Genomic DNA, 14,833 nt, shown 5'->3' on the forward strand with positions numbered 1-14,833 from the left:
GAACTGGAGGGGCTAAGGGAAACAGAGAGGCACATAGATGGAAAAATCATGAATGGTGTGGAGATAATGAATAGGGCAGTGTTATTTACCACTTCATGTTAATACAAGAACCAGGGGTCACCCAAGGAAATTAACAGGCAGCAGGTTTAAAACCAACGCAAGGAAGTATTTCTTCACCCTGCGCCCTCAACCTGTGGAACTTGTTACAAGGGGATGTTGTGAAGGTCAAACGCATAACTAGATTAAAAAAAAGAATTGTCCAAGTTCAGGGAGGATAAGCCCATCAGTGGCCGTTAGTCAAGATGGTCAGGGATGCAACCAATCTTCTGTGTGTCCCTAAACCTCCAACTGCCAGAAGCTGTGACTAGACGACAAGGGATGGATCACTCAAAATAGCCCTGTTCTGTTCATTGAACCTGGCATTGGCCACTGTCGGAAGACAGGATCCTGGGCTAGATGGACCATTGGTCTGACCCACTGTGGTTGTTCTTACGTTCATGTTGGAGAAGGCAGATCAAAGACTTGCTCCTTGCTCTTGGAGTGGAAAGTGGTGATGTTTGTGATAGTCCTTAGCTCCTGGGGCAGTTCATTCTGCCGTCTCTGATCGCCCCAAGAGACGGTTCCGTCTCCTGCACAGACGAGCTTTACCCTTATTAGCAAGAGTTCCATTGTGCCAGAGGAGTGATGTTGTCAGCCACGGTCTTCGTCCTGGAGCTGTAAATGGTCTTTTAGGTACCCTGGGTCCAGGCCATGGAGCACTGTGATGACAAGGACCAAGACCTTAAACTTGATTAGCAATTCTAGGGGAAGCCAGTGTGGACAGCAGAAGGTGGGTGTGATGTGCTCACCATAGGCTGTGGTGCTGAGCTGACATCTGGCAGCATTTTATACTAGTTGGAATTCCCTACGTGCTGTAGGTTTCATGCCCAGGTATGTTGCATTTAAACAGCTGCTGTGCTCCACCTCAGAGGTGGCTGCATTTCAGTGGTGTGGGTGAATCGATTCCTTTCTATTACTAGTGTTGTGTAAGCTGCTTTGGGCTCCTAGGGCAACGGGCCGTTATTTAAAATTCTCTCTGTAGGTTTTTAAAGTGTGTATAGTGCTGGTGAACGTCTCTAGATTAACAGCTCTGAACTCCTCGAGGTGCAGACCATACTGCCACCCCCCAGGGCGATGGGAGGCCAGTGTCCGGGGCCCAAGATAACCAGTCACTGGGGAGGGGGAACTGCTGCTTCTAGCTGGCCACGCAGAGACACCGTTGGACGCGATAAGGGATCCGGGTCCCGCTCCCCAGGCACGGCTGTTCCTGGTTCTAGCCCCAGAACTGTGTGTGATGCTTTAGAGGTGGATCTGAGAGCTCAGCACAGGCACCTTGTGCCTTCTCCTTCCTAAGCCTAATTGTCTCCAACCTGGAGTCATTTTATTTAGGGTTCATCCTGCCCAACAGTGAGATCTGGGGCCGAGGATTGGCTGGGCTCAGAGCCAGGACTCCCTCTGGGCTCCTCCCAGATCAGGGTGGGTGTGGGTTGCAGCTGGGCTGCAGATGACTGGGCAGCCAGGGTGCTCTTGGGCGCTGAAGGACCTATGCTCAGGCTGCCAGTGGAATGAACTCTTCCCTATCCTCCGTTCACAACTGCCCCTCCCTCAGGTCCAGTTCGAAGCCAAGCGCTCGATGGAAGTCCTGGACGACCGAACGGTGGATGGATTCCAGTTGCTGCTTATGACCCCCAAGCCCCTAATCAGGACCTTCGACCATGTCTTCCAGTAAGTCTGGTTGCCGTGGCTTGGGGATCAGTCAGAGAGCAGCTGGCTGTCCCAAGCTCAGTGCGGGATCCTGGCAAAAGCGCAGCACAGATGTGGCCTGGTAACTCTGGTCATCATCTGCCCCCCCCCCCCCAGCTGCCTCCCACTCCCCCTGCAGGTCAGGGTGGCAGCCCCCTGCTTCCCCCGCCTCAGAAAGGGTGTGCTATGCACACATCCCAGCAGTTTGGTTTGGCTAGCCTAGGTGGCCATTTCAAGGTCTGATCTCCCCTGAGCTGCGAGGCCTGGGAACTCCAGTACACGCTGGGAGAGAGCTGGGAATCCCAGCTTAGCTGGTCCAGGCTGTATCAGACTTTACCTCGCCAGCTGGATGATGCTGGGTGCACTTGATCCCATGACTGTGGCCCAGTTCCTGGCCCGTGACCCCCTCCCAGCATCCCTCCTACCGTGGGAGCATTCTGCAGGTGCCACTGCCTTGAACTGGCTTGGCAGGGGGAAGCCCAGGGGCGTTTCCCAAGGTGACTGAGGCTCTCTCCTCCCTTGCTGCAGCCTGAAGCACGTCTCCAAGCTGCAAGGGGCCTGCAAGAAGATGCAGCTGCTGAATGAGTTGATGGATCGAGGCGGGAACTACGTAGCTGCGGCCCTGCCCTTCGTCACCTCCCTGCTGGCGCGAGGGCTGGCCGGGAGGGTGCTGCTGCTGACCCACTCCCTGCCCCAGGCGCCGCAGGTAACCCCCCATCTTCTCAGAGCCTCCTGTGTAACGCAGCAGCTGCTTCTCTGATAGCTCCCTCTCCTGCCGACTCTTCCCTCGGGCCTCCTGACTCCTTCCATTGCTGTGCTGCCTGGGGAAAGGTGGGAAGGGAGAGTCCTTGCCCTGTGCCCCTCTCAGAGGGGGCTGGCTAGCTCAGGGGGCTGGGGGTGCAGCCTATCGTGCCTTTTGCATCCAGGCTGCTGGTTCAAATCCAGCCCAGGGTCAAAAGTTGTAGCTGTTTGCTGACCGATTTGGGTGGAGCTCCGTCCAGTTCCCAGCTGTCCTGGCTTGGTGGTCTCAGCAGAGAGGCCATGGGGATTGCACCCCCCTTTTCCCTCTCTCGGTGGAGTCCCTTCCAGACAGGGATTGAGACCCGTTGGTGATGGAGGTAGTGAGAGAACTTGCATTGCTGGGCTGTAGCTGATCTGGATAACCAAGCTGCTGCTTGGCAGCACTACAGCAGAAGTTGGTATGGGGCTCTTGCATGGGGGAGAGGTTTTGAGTGCATGGCTGCCCTGTCTGCCTGGCCCCAGAGGGCAGGGATTCTGGGGAGCAGCACGGTTGGGGGGATCTACCCAGCAGAGGGGCAGTGGTGCCCAGGCAGGTGCCGTTCTGCCAAAGGTGGCTCCGTTCATGCTGTGTTCCCCGTTTCTCCCCAGTGGCCTATCAGCGCCGAGCCCCCGAAGCACAAGGATGCCGGACACCTGTCATTCGGGCTCTTACTCACCCCTGAGTTTGCCACTAGCATTCTGGAGAAGGGACCAGAGGCAGATCGACCAGAGGTGAGGGCGAGGCTGCTCCTACCCAGGGTTGGGAGGGTGGCGCTTACATTGCAGTAGCCCCTGGAAGCCTTGCTCAGGGTTCTGTCCTGCTAGGTTCTGAACAAAGGGCTAACAAAGCCGGTTTTCTGGCACAAGCAGCTTATGACGCATGTACCAGAGACCGCAGAGAGATGCGGGTGGAGGAGCAGGTGATGGCAGACGATCGTCATGCTAAGCAGCGGCCCCATCACGCTGGCTGCCGAGTAGTCTGTCAGCATTGCAGCAAGGGCCAGTTAAAGAGGGGTCGGAAGGAGGCTGGCGTGGCAGCTTTGTGGGTGTCTACCGGGAGCGCTGTCCCGGTGTAGGGGCAGGCTGGGAGGAAGTGCCAAGGTGTCGGAAGGGAAATCGGACACCGCGACTGGGAGCAGTGGCAAAGCAGAGAGGGGAGCCGAGCCCTCGCTCTCGGTTTGTGGGTGGCGATAGGGGGAGGCAGAGCTAAGGTGCGGGGAGCAATACACTGTGTGTGTTTGTGCTGGAGGAGGGGACGCCCGGGGAGGGATGCAAAGAGGGGGCAACGCACTCAAAGGGATGAGTCCGGAAGAGGAGCGATGGAGCTGAACTGAGATCCTGCACCTGGTCTCTTCCTCCACCCCGCTCCGGGGATCGGGATCGGACCCGACTCTGACGTAATAACAGTGAAAATCCTCAGGCCTTTGAGCAGTTCCACGGGCTGGGGGGGGGGTCTCTGCTGCATCAGCTTTAGCCGAATCCTGGGCATACGGGGGCGCTGGGGCATCACTGGAATAGGTCTGGGGGCTGTGGTCACTCCCTAGCAGGCTCTTTCTGCCTACCAAGCCCCCTGTGTGCCCGACTCTGCTCAGTCCATTTTACTGGCTGCGGTGCCCCAGGGCACAGTCTGAGCTTTCCATGTCCGCCCTGCCAGCGTGTGTCTCCGTGACCAGGAGGGTCCCCGCCTCCACGGATGGGGGGCGTTCCATCTCCAGGGCCTTGCTAACAAGGTTGGCAGCCAGATAGAGGGGTGGCTTTTGAATGCCTGTCTAGAGGGAACTGGCCTGAGACACCCACACCAGACATGAGGTGGTAAGAGCTGGCAGTTGCAATCGCCATGGGCTGCATTCGCATCTGCGGCTTGCTCCCCCAAGCCATGCTCTGACCGCTCTCTCCGCAGGCTGCCGAGTTCCGTAAGTTCTGGGGGGAGAAGTCTGAGCTAAGGCGGTTCCAGGACGGCGCTATCTGCGAGGCCGTGGTATGGGGCGCGGAAACCATGTGCCAGAAGCGCCTCATCCCTGAGCAGATTGTCAAGCACCTGCTGTGGCTGTGAGTAGGGTGTGACCGCCGCGCTGCCTGGTTAGGAGTGCTATGGAGCTGGGGGGTCAGCTGGTTACACTGTTCTCAGACACAAGTTACTGGGCTCAGGATAGGGATAACTGGGTGAGGTTTGAGACTTGAGGATGCTGACGTCAGTTAGCCACCGTTACCCCATCGATACAGCCAGGGCTGTTGGGAGTAGGGACTCCTGGATTCTATGTGACCTTAGGGCGGTGGGGGAGTCGCCTTGCACTTCCATGGCTCAGTTTCCTTATCTCTACAAGGGAGATTTTACCTGCTTGTAAAGTTCTCTGAGATCTTAAGATGGCAGGTGCTGTATCCGTGCAGGGTGTTCATCCACCCAGTGCTCTGAACACCCGCAATTGGCAATTTAGGCTTAGTGTCCAAAAACGAGACCCTCGCCCGGAACTAAAAGCTTCCCTTGGATCTACTGATCCCTTCGAGCCCCGCCCCGCAGAGATCCGAGAACAGCAGCTGCAGCTTGCAGTGCCACTGGCAGGTTGGGAGGTTTGGCTGTGAACCCAGCAAGCCTGTTCTGAGTTCTTCCAGTGGTTCTGAACCCATGCTCCTTCGGGTATGTTCCTGATAATGCCTTGTCCTGGGCGGGGAGAAACGAAGTGACCATCTTGTAACCCTAACCTTCCTTGGGTGATGAATTCCCAGGGCTCCAGCAGGCGCTCACCAGTGATGGGGGGTGGGATTTCTGCAGGAGGTTGGACTTCCGAGGGTGGGGCCACGTGCATCTCACAGCTCCTCTTGCTTTGGTTTGTCTTTGTAGCCATGCAGATATTCCTGAATCCTCTATCTGCTACACAGGAGCTGTGCTGGAGTCTGTGATCAGAGTTGGGCGAGAGGTGAGGTCTTGTCTAAAATCCCAGGGCTGGCGCAGGAGGTTTCTCTCTGGCATTTGTGGAAGGAGGCAGGGTGTGAGGGGTGTAGCTCTGGGGCCTAGAGACTCCTGGCTTGCTACTTGTGAGATGCTGAGGTTAACAAAAGGACAGGAAATGTACCTGTCTGAACGCTCAGTGAGGCCCTGAGCCAGTGCAGCAAATTCATTGGTTCTGTGGCTGTCTCATAATCCTTTCCTGCAGTCCCCCTGCTATTCCAGCCCTGAGGCTCCCCACACAAACACCGCCTCCTGTCGCCCTCGATCCTGACCCAGAACCTTCCTGCTTTTCCAGCTGTGGGGCTCCCTGTCACCTCTTCCCCTTTGAAATCCGCACTTTCCTCTGTTATCTCCAGGTCTGAGACTAGCTTGCCTTGCTCTAGTTCCTGTAACCTCCTTTCCTTCCCCTCCACTCTCTCCAGGATTCTGCTGCTAACGTCCTCTACAGCTGTTCAGTCCCCTCTCTTCCATTCTCCAGCTGGCTCCCTGGCTGTGCCCCCATCCAAGCCAAGTGCCTCCTCCTTGACCTTTAAGGAGCTATGTAATCTCACCCTGCCTATGTCCCTTGTGCACCTCCCAGTTCTCTTCTCTGTCTCCTCTTCACATCCCAACCCCTAGGGAAAGTCTCATGCTTCTTCTTGGTACCCTCCTCTCCTCCAAATCCCTCCCTAAAACTCACTGCATACGTTCTTTCCTCCAGGAGCCCTTCTCTCTCTCTCCCATCTGAGAATAGCCCTCCTGGGGCCTTCATAGCCTACGTTTCCCATCTCTTCTATATTAAGTTCATCAGGGTAGGGAAAGCGTCTGTCCCTGTGAAGGGCTGTGTAAGTTTAGAGCACTATATCCATGATTTTTTACTGCCCGTGCCAATCCCCACTCCAGAGCTGGCCCTGGTCTGTCTGTCGCAGGTAGAATATCATTGTTGCTCGGCACGTTGGCTCCAGCAGCTGGGCTCCTCTCTTCGAGAAACTGTTCCTGCCTTGGCTGTCGGGACTGATTTATTACAACAGGGAAGGCTCAGTGTGATTTCCCCACCGGCACCAAGCATGTTATTGAAATGTTCCACAGAAAAGTTTCTTTTTAGTGAAAAATCCAAAGCAAAAATACTTCAGCCAAAACCAGCAGTGTTTTGATTGGAAAATGGTGCCTTGCTGCCTCATGGGAGTTGTAGTTTGGATTCCTCATACTTCCATTCTCTTCTATAGGCCCAACTCTCTGGTTGAACTACATCTCCCATGATGGACCACAGTTTCCCCGTCTCTCTTCATCATGGGAGTCCTTGGGAGATGCAGCCCATCTGAGGAGCCCAGCCCCTAGAGGAGAATGGGCACATGAGGAAACCAAACTACAACTCCCATGAGGCACCAAACTCTCTTGATGCAGGATATCTAAATAGAAATATTTCAGGTTTTAGACAAAATAACTTGATTTTGGGGTGTTTGATTTTTGCTACCAAAATTCGAAATTTTCCACAGAAAACAGCTGCTTTTTGTTGAAAAACATCTTTTAATCAAAAATCAAATTTTCTGTTGAAAAACAATTTAGATGGAAAACTTTCACCCAGCCCTGCTGCTTGCCTTAAAAGCTGTAAAAGCACCATTGGAAGCGGTCCTGCCATGACCCTGGGGGATGAATTTGATGGGACCCATCTCTAATTTCCATAATCCAAAGCAGATTTGCACAGAGTTGTTTATCGTATCACTAAGGCTAAGATTATGTCATGGAGGTCATGGATTCTGTGACTTCCAGAGGCCTCCATGACATTTTCTGCTTCAGCCCCGGGGTGGTGGAGCTGGAGCTGTCAGGTGGTGGAGGCCCCCGGGGCTCCATTTTGTTATGGTTATTTTTAGTAAAAGTCGGGGACAGGTCACGGGCCTTACTCCTTGCCCATGAGCTCATAATGCTGCCCAGGTCCTGCTGTGGCTTGTTCTGTGGCTGCCCTTGGATGCTGTCCATGGCCCACAGTCATCTGAGAGAAAACGTCTCCAGGTGGCTTTGGTGCTTTTCAGCGTAAGGAGCCGTAGCCCTGAGAGGGATCCATATTGCCCTTTCCCTTTTCCTTGGGGGTGGCTCTCCAAGCTCTGCTAACGTTACCTCTAACTTAAGCTGTGCGGGAAGGAGGCTTTTACAGTGTCCCTCTTGTGACTTGGGGTAAGAGACCAGCATGTAAAGCAGGTCAGTTTTGTCACCCGATAAATTGGATAGCGTATTCCAAGACAACTTGGATCAGCATTGGTTGGGATGGGAGGAGGCATTAGAGAAACCCAGTCCCCACCCAGACCTGTTCTGTGGCCTGATCTTTGTGTCCCCCGTCTCTAGCAGGGAGCAGTTTGGATGGCAGGCTAGCGCCAGGATACAGAATTTGGATTTGAGGAGCTGCTAGGGTTGTGCACAGACACTCCAGTAACTTCCATCTACGAATGCTGCTTCTGGGAGCTGAGCAAGAAGGAATCCAAAATGGGGCCTGGGAGCAAGGGTGGGGAGGGTCTTGAGGTGCAGGGTTTCCTAGCCAGTAAGGCCAGAAAGTACAGTTATAATCATCTGGTCTCACCTGCTGCTTAATCCAGGCCAGTGATTCCCATTTAGTGTGGCCTTCAAGCCTGTTGCACTGCCTGGGTACATCTACACTGTGTTAAGAGACCCTCAGCACAGCCGTGGCTGGCCTGGGTCAGCTGACTCGGGCTCTGCCTACGGAGGTAAAAATTGCTGTTCAGACATTTGGGCTTGGGCTGCAAAGGGGGAAGGTGTCAGAGCCCGGGCTCCAGCCCAAACGCCCGAATGTCTACACGGCAATTTTTAGCTCCATAGCTCGCTAGTCCAGAGTCATCTAACCCAAGCTCTGAGACTTGGTGCCACAGGTGTTTTATTTCAGTGTAGACCTACCCTCTGAGGCTATGGCTCTGTATTGCCTATTTGCATGTCCCCTGCTAGCCAGGCCAGGCAACTTTGGGAACATTGGGCAATGAGAGGGAGACAGCGGAGAGAGGGTGAACAAACCGTCTTGCTACCCTTTGTTGGGGCAGCCTTTTAAAGACTTCAGTCTGCAATTACCAACTGGTCCGGCAGAGGGTACTCCTGCTCTCCCATAAAATCAGGCATCCTATAGCTGTCGGATCCATCTGCCTTAGCACGGTCCCTCTGAGCTGCTCCTTTGAAATCTGTCTCCGTTCCTGTTCTTTTGTTTGTTCCAGGCCCTCTCCTGAGGGTGGTGGATGGAAATCCCTCTCTCCTCTGTGCTGACTATGTGCCCATCACTGGGCTCTCTAGTACCCTCAAGGTTTTCTCTCCCTCCTCAGTGTTGCACTCGGCAGATGCCTGTCCCATTAGTTGTTGCTTCGCCAGCTGTACAGGCTGGGCTCTTGTCCGTCCCACCCATCAGCCCTCTCATCGGATGTTGCTCTTAGTGACTGTCTCTGGTGGTGTGGTACCCGGAATGGAATGCAACAGCTGAGCTGTGCAGCGGGAGGGACTCGTGCCTCCCTTCTCCATGATAGTGTCTCCCCTGGCAGCTTTTCCTTTATTTGCACCGATGTTGCATTGCTCTGGGCATTCCTAATTTGTTCTCTACTGGCTCTTCCTCCTACTGGGGGTGTGTGTGTGTGTGTGTTTGTTTCAGCCTTGCTACTTCCTCAGCTTCTCCCTTAGCGCGTACAATATAATTCTTTGTGCTTCCTTTAGTGCCTTTTACAGGGATCTCTTCCTCCACCACTGAAAAGCAGCCACTTCTGGGGTGGGACATGGCAACTGCGCTTGGCTCCTTGTACTCCTTTCCCTCGCTGTCGTGCAGAGCTGTGGTGGGAGAGAGCAGCAGCCTGCTCCCGCTGTCCCTGATGCTGTTGGCCTGGTGATTGCGTTTGGCAGGACGCAGAGAAGTTGGTGGGGGAACTGGTCAGTTGGCAGAGCTGCGCAGTGGGAGAAGCAGCAGGAGGGTTGCAGCTCCCCACTGCTGTGGTTGAGGATGCAGGGGAGGGGTCCCTGGTTGATTTTGTTGCACCTGCACTTACAAAGTGGGGCGGGGCGGACTGAGCACCGCCATCTGACCGTCTGGGGTTTTCTCAGCCTGCAGGGACTGGGGAGGAGGCCATGGTCAGCATCGTCCGCTCCTATGATGACTTGAGCCGCAAGCTCTGGAACCTGGAGGGGCTGCCGCTGATGGTGACGGCTGTGCAGGGGACCCACCCGACCCTCAGATACACGGACGTGAGTCTAATGTGGCAGGGAGAGCAGGAGGGATGGGAATGACTGTGTCCCCTTCGCCCCGCAGCAGGCTCAGCATTGGGCGTGCTGGGTAACATCCTAGCCATGGTGAGGAGCCAAATGTGATGGAGACAGGAGCTGGGAGTGGAAGGCTGGGAGCAGGGAATGGCTGCTGTGAGGTACTGGAAGGGGCTTGAGGCTGCGGCTGTCGCTTCAGACCCAGCCTGGCCAGAGGAACCAGCCTTGCTAGGGAGCAGCGCTTGGTCCCCTTCTCCCCTCCAGGACCTGAGCCCCCTGCCTTCACAGCACTCCCAGTCCCTGCCCTGTGGAGCGGAAGAGCTGGTTCAGAAGGCCAACCTGGGTCTTGCATGTGGCCATAGGGAGCACTAGGCCCCAAGCCAGCCCTGGATGGCTGGGGTTTGGATGGTGGCCCCTCAGGGGTGGGCGATCCAGCACCTGGGGAGCTATGGGAATGGTGCCCTGACTGTACCGTGATAGGGAATTGTCTCCTCCTGGTATGGCAGTAATTCTCCTAGGCCCCGGTCGGGGAGAAGGCTCCACTGCGCTGGGCGCTGTACGTGCGCTCGCTCTCAGGAATCCTAGGAGCTGCAACGGAGGAACAGGCCCAGTGGCTTCTCTCATCTCCTGTGCGGCTTCCCCAGCCGATCTCCCACCTGTGCCCTGGAGCACAAGGCTTGACAGCTACGGTGCTGGTGTTATGCACATGGCTGCTTGCGTGGCTGTGCTTTTGCTGGCTGTGATGGTGGGCACGAGTATGGCACCGTATTTGGGAGGGACGTGCTGCCTTGCTGTGTGCACCCCGCTTTCTCCAGTATCACCCCATTAAACTCCAGTCTGGCTGTGTCCTAGGTCTTCCCTCCAACCCCCATGAAACCGGATTATTCGTACCACATGAGGATCAAGGATAAGGAGTCGTTGCTTCCATTGGCTGAGAAGCCCTGCCCGGCGTATATAGCCCCAATGAAAGGTAGGGTAGCAAGGAGGGGAAACTGAGGCATGGGGGCCGAGGGGAGAGAGAACCTGCCCAAGTTTACATGTGAAGTGCTGGAGCTGGGAATGAAACCCCAGAGTCCTGGCTCCCAGTGCCTTGCTCTAGCCACTAAACTGCCCAGCCCTCTGCATTGTGACCTGGTCTCTCACTGCTGCCCCGGGCTCACCCTGTTCCTGTTGCTGATTTAACCCCTCAGTCGTGTGCCACATGGAAGGGAGCGGCCAGTGGCCGCAGGACAAAGAAGCCATCAAACGTGTCAAAGCCGCTTTCCACCTCCGGCTGGCCGAGCTCCTCAGCCAGCAGCACCAACTCCTCTGCCGGCCTGTGGCCACCCACACAGATGTGTACAAGGTACAGACACGGGAACCTGGGGCGCAGGCAGGCTGGGATCCTTCTCTGATGGGCTGGTCTGGTCTCAGGAGTCAAGGAGCTTTTGTGCCTGGCTCTCTGAGAGGGAGCCAAAGGAGCTGTGGGGTGGGTACAGCAGCTGGCACTGCCAGCTGCAGAGCTGGGTTTCTGGCTGGTGGGTCGCAGGGACCACCAGGCATGAGGCTGGCGTGCTGCTCTTTTTCTTGGAAGGCTGGTCCCTACATGTATTCTACCGTGGGTACGCGTGCGCCTGGAGCTTGAGGACGTTGAAAGCAGCGTCTGTTGATCTGCACATGCGCCCTGGCTCACCTTCTGCCTCTGACCAAAGAGATAAAGGGCGGGGCGGACCAATGGCCTCCCTAGTTCCTTCTCGTTGCCGCGTGGTCGTGGTCATAACCTCCAGTGTCTGAAGCTTCGGTTTTATTCCTTTATCTGTGAGCACAGAGTGAGGTAGCTCTAAGTAGCTTTTAGAGGTTTGAATTTAAAAGTTTTATCTGATAATTTTTATTGTTTTTAAGTTAATCGCTCTCCAGGCTTGGGGAGCTCTCCTTCCACTCACCCCACCCCTCTTTCCAGTAGTGGGCTGTGTGCAAGACTCTGGGCTGATCAGACCCAGAGTGGGGCAGCCCCCCCATACATCGACCTGACTCAGCGAGGGGTGCCCCCTGCCACAAGGTCTGAATCAGGAGCGAAGGACTCTACTGCAGATCCCATGTCTGGGTTTTCTCAGGAGAGCAGGGAGCATTCTCATAAGCATGAGACTAAGTCTTCCTCCAAATCCACTTGGAAGAAGGCCTGGCTAAACTGAGCAAGTCTCTAAGCCCAGCCCAAGAAAACGTAGTACGTCCTAAGTCTCAGCGGCGTGAAAGCTCATAAGTCTAGGGCTCCCATCGGCACCAGATGGCGATCTGGCAGCAAACATGAGCCACCGACCGAACAGAGATCACTGAGAGCATCGGTTACCTGTGGTACCATCCTTGTCTTCCATGGCAGTGCTTGAGACTGTCTCACTGCGGCTCCGGTGGTTCGGGCAGACGGGACCCCTCTCGCTCCAGGAAGAGCTGAGACCTGCGCTCCTCCTGAGAACAACTTCTTTCTCCCAGGCTGAATCTCCCCTCCTTCTGGTCCCTCCCTCTTGAGAGAGGTTATGACTCCCCCAGGAGAGCTGACCTTTGGGAGGAGTTGGTCTCCCATTCCCTTGTCGGTCTATGACTTCCCTCCAGTGGTGCTGTTGGACCCAGAATCAGCTTTCTTCTCATCAGGAGATTCTGAACCACCCAGTGAACCATCACTCCCTCCTCCAAGACACAACTTCCTGGTCACAAGGCCTGGACCAGTTTGGGACCAAACCTCCACCTCATCACTAAGGCTAAGATTTTTGTCACGGATATTTTTAGTAAAAGTCAGAGACAGGTCATGGGCACTAAAGAAGAATTCACGGAAGCCCGTGACCTGTCCCTGATTTTTACTGAAAATATCCATGACAAAATGGGAAGGGGCTGGGCAGATGCCCATGGCTGGGAGCTCCAGGCCCCCCCACCCCTCCTGCAGCTGGGAGCTGCAGGGATCCCCCTGCCTGCCATGCCATGGGGAGCTGTGGAAATCCCCCTGTGATGGGCGGTGGCAGCCAGGGCGTTGCAGGGATCCCCCTGCTGCTGGTGGCGTGGGGAGCTATGGGGATCCCCCATAATGCCAGGGAGCTGCGGAGTACTACCCTGCCCGCGGCAGCTGGGAGCTTGGGGGCACCACTGCCCTGCAGCTCCCAGCTGCCAGGGCTGAAGTCATGGAGGTCACAGATTCCGTGACCTCTGTGACTAAATCGTAGACTTACTCATCACCTGCCTTGTAACTGTCAGTACCCCATGCCGTGGGAACCTCTGCAACCCCCATTCGATCCATCTAGTTGGTTATTCTGGGGCTGTGGGACCAGTACCATCTCACAGAGCTGGTCTGGTCTGCTAGGGAGTCTCCTCTTCCCTCCCCTTTGAGCGGGCAACTGGATCTGCCCGCAACCCAACTGAGGAGGAGTATGCGTTGGATCTGCTGGCTTCACCGGAACGGATGAGATTGTCTTCTCGGTCTCCAATATTCTCAAATGAGAAGTGGAGTCCTTCTTACAGTGCGGAGCGACACAGTGGGTTCTTCGGTACCAAAGGGGGGGGGGGGGGTTTGCTCGATGTATTTCCTAGGCAGTTGGAGACTCATTCTCGACCTCTGCCATCTTAACCTCTTTATTCTCAAACTCAAGTTTTGCATGGTCACAGTGGCATCTGTAATTACATCCTTGGAAAAAGACGTGGTTTACAGCCCTTGACATGAAGGATGTCTATTTTCACATGGACATCCACCCTACTCACAGACGCTTTCTCAAACTCATGGTGGGCTCTGACCACTTTCAATACAGAGAGTTCCCTTTCGGCATTGCTACCACCCCTGGGGGTTTTACCGAGGTGTTCTCTACAGTAGTAGCCTGTAGCAGACGCCGTGGTGTCACTGTCTTCCTCTCCCTCGATGATCAGCTCCTTGTCGCCAGGTCACGCCAAGAGACCTATGTGTTGACTCGACAATCCTGCTACCCCTTTCCTCTTCGGGGGGGTCAGTGTAAATGCCAAAAAATCTGTCCTTGCCCCATGCCAACTTCATAGGTCATCCTTAAATTCAGTCACAGCAAGGGCTTGCCTGCTGAGGGACAGGTTTCAGGCTATGACCAATCTTATTTACCAGGTCATAAGCAGCCTCCGAATACCTGTCAAGATTTTTCTCTCTCCTAGGTCATATGGCTTCATGTGATTATGTCATGCCATTTTCAAGACGCCATCTCTGTTGCCTACAAGTGTGGCTTCAAACAGTGTACTTGCCAAACTGGCAGTCCTTGAACACCATAGTGACTGTTCCTGTCCAAGTGATACCATCCCTGTCACGGTGGCAGAATCCCCGCCGGTATGTGTTGATGTTCTCTTCGTCGCCTCCACTCTGGACAGAAGGATCATTATTAACACGCCCCTGTTGGGTTGGGGAGTCCAGAAGGACAACTGTATAGCACTGGACATCTAGAGAGTCATAGAATCATAGAATATAAGAGGGATAGCTCAAGGGAGGGAGGGATAGCTCAGTGGTTTGAGCATTGGCCTGCTAAACCCAGGATTGTGAGTTCAATCCTTGAGGGGGCCATTTGGGATATGGGGCAAAAATTGGGGATTGGTCCTGCTTTGAGCAGGGGGTTGGACTAGATGACCACCTGAGGTCCCTTCCAACCCTGAGATTCCATGATTCTATGATTCTGCGTGGCTCCGGGTTGTGGCAGATGTCAGGCCGAGGGCTGTACTTATGTGCGGGGAGGGATAGCTCAGTGGTTTGAGCATTGGCCTGCTAAACCCAAGGTTGTGAGTTCAATCCTTGAAGGGGCCATTTAGGGATCTGGGGCAAAAATTGAGGATTGGTCCTGCTTTGAGCAGGGGGTTGGACTAGATGATCTCATGAGGTCCCTTCCAACCCTGATATTCTATGGATATCAGGATTGGGAGGGACCTCAGGAGGTCATGTAGTCCAACCCCCTGCTCAAAGCAGGACCAATCCCCAACTCAATCATCCCAGCCAGGGCTTTGTCAAGCCTGACCTTAAAAACTTCTAAGGAAGGAGATTCCACCACCTCCCGAGGTAACACATTCCAGTGTTTCACCACCTTTCTAGTGAAAAAGTTTTTTTTCTTAATATCCAACCTAAACCTCCCCCACTGCAACTTGAGA

General features: G+C 54.8%; 1 protein-coding gene across 2 annotated transcripts in view; it reads left to right on the forward strand.

The window, feature by feature from the left end:
- The window catches only part of NOL6 (nucleolar protein 6), a 73,212-nt gene that overhangs the window by 11,669 nt on the left and 46,710 nt on the right, over positions 1-14,833 (forward strand). For both annotated transcript variants that reach the window (XM_074953878.1, XM_074953879.1), the window contains exons 11-18: positions 1,649-1,764; positions 2,311-2,488; positions 3,172-3,294; positions 4,463-4,611; positions 5,402-5,477; positions 9,569-9,709; positions 10,577-10,694; positions 10,915-11,069. In XM_074953878.1, the coding sequence (XP_074809979.1) occupies positions 1,649-1,764; positions 2,311-2,488; positions 3,172-3,294; positions 4,463-4,611; positions 5,402-5,477; positions 9,569-9,709; positions 10,577-10,694; positions 10,915-11,069 (1,056 nt within the window). The remainder of the gene's footprint in view (positions 1-1,648; positions 1,765-2,310; positions 2,489-3,171; positions 3,295-4,462; positions 4,612-5,401; positions 5,478-9,568; positions 9,710-10,576; positions 10,695-10,914; positions 11,070-14,833) is intronic.

Source organism: Natator depressus, chromosome 5 (assembly GCF_965152275.1).
Source record: "Natator depressus isolate rNatDep1 chromosome 5, rNatDep2.hap1, whole genome shotgun sequence".
Classification (NCBI taxonomy): Eukaryota; Metazoa; Chordata; order Testudines; family Cheloniidae; genus Natator; species Natator depressus.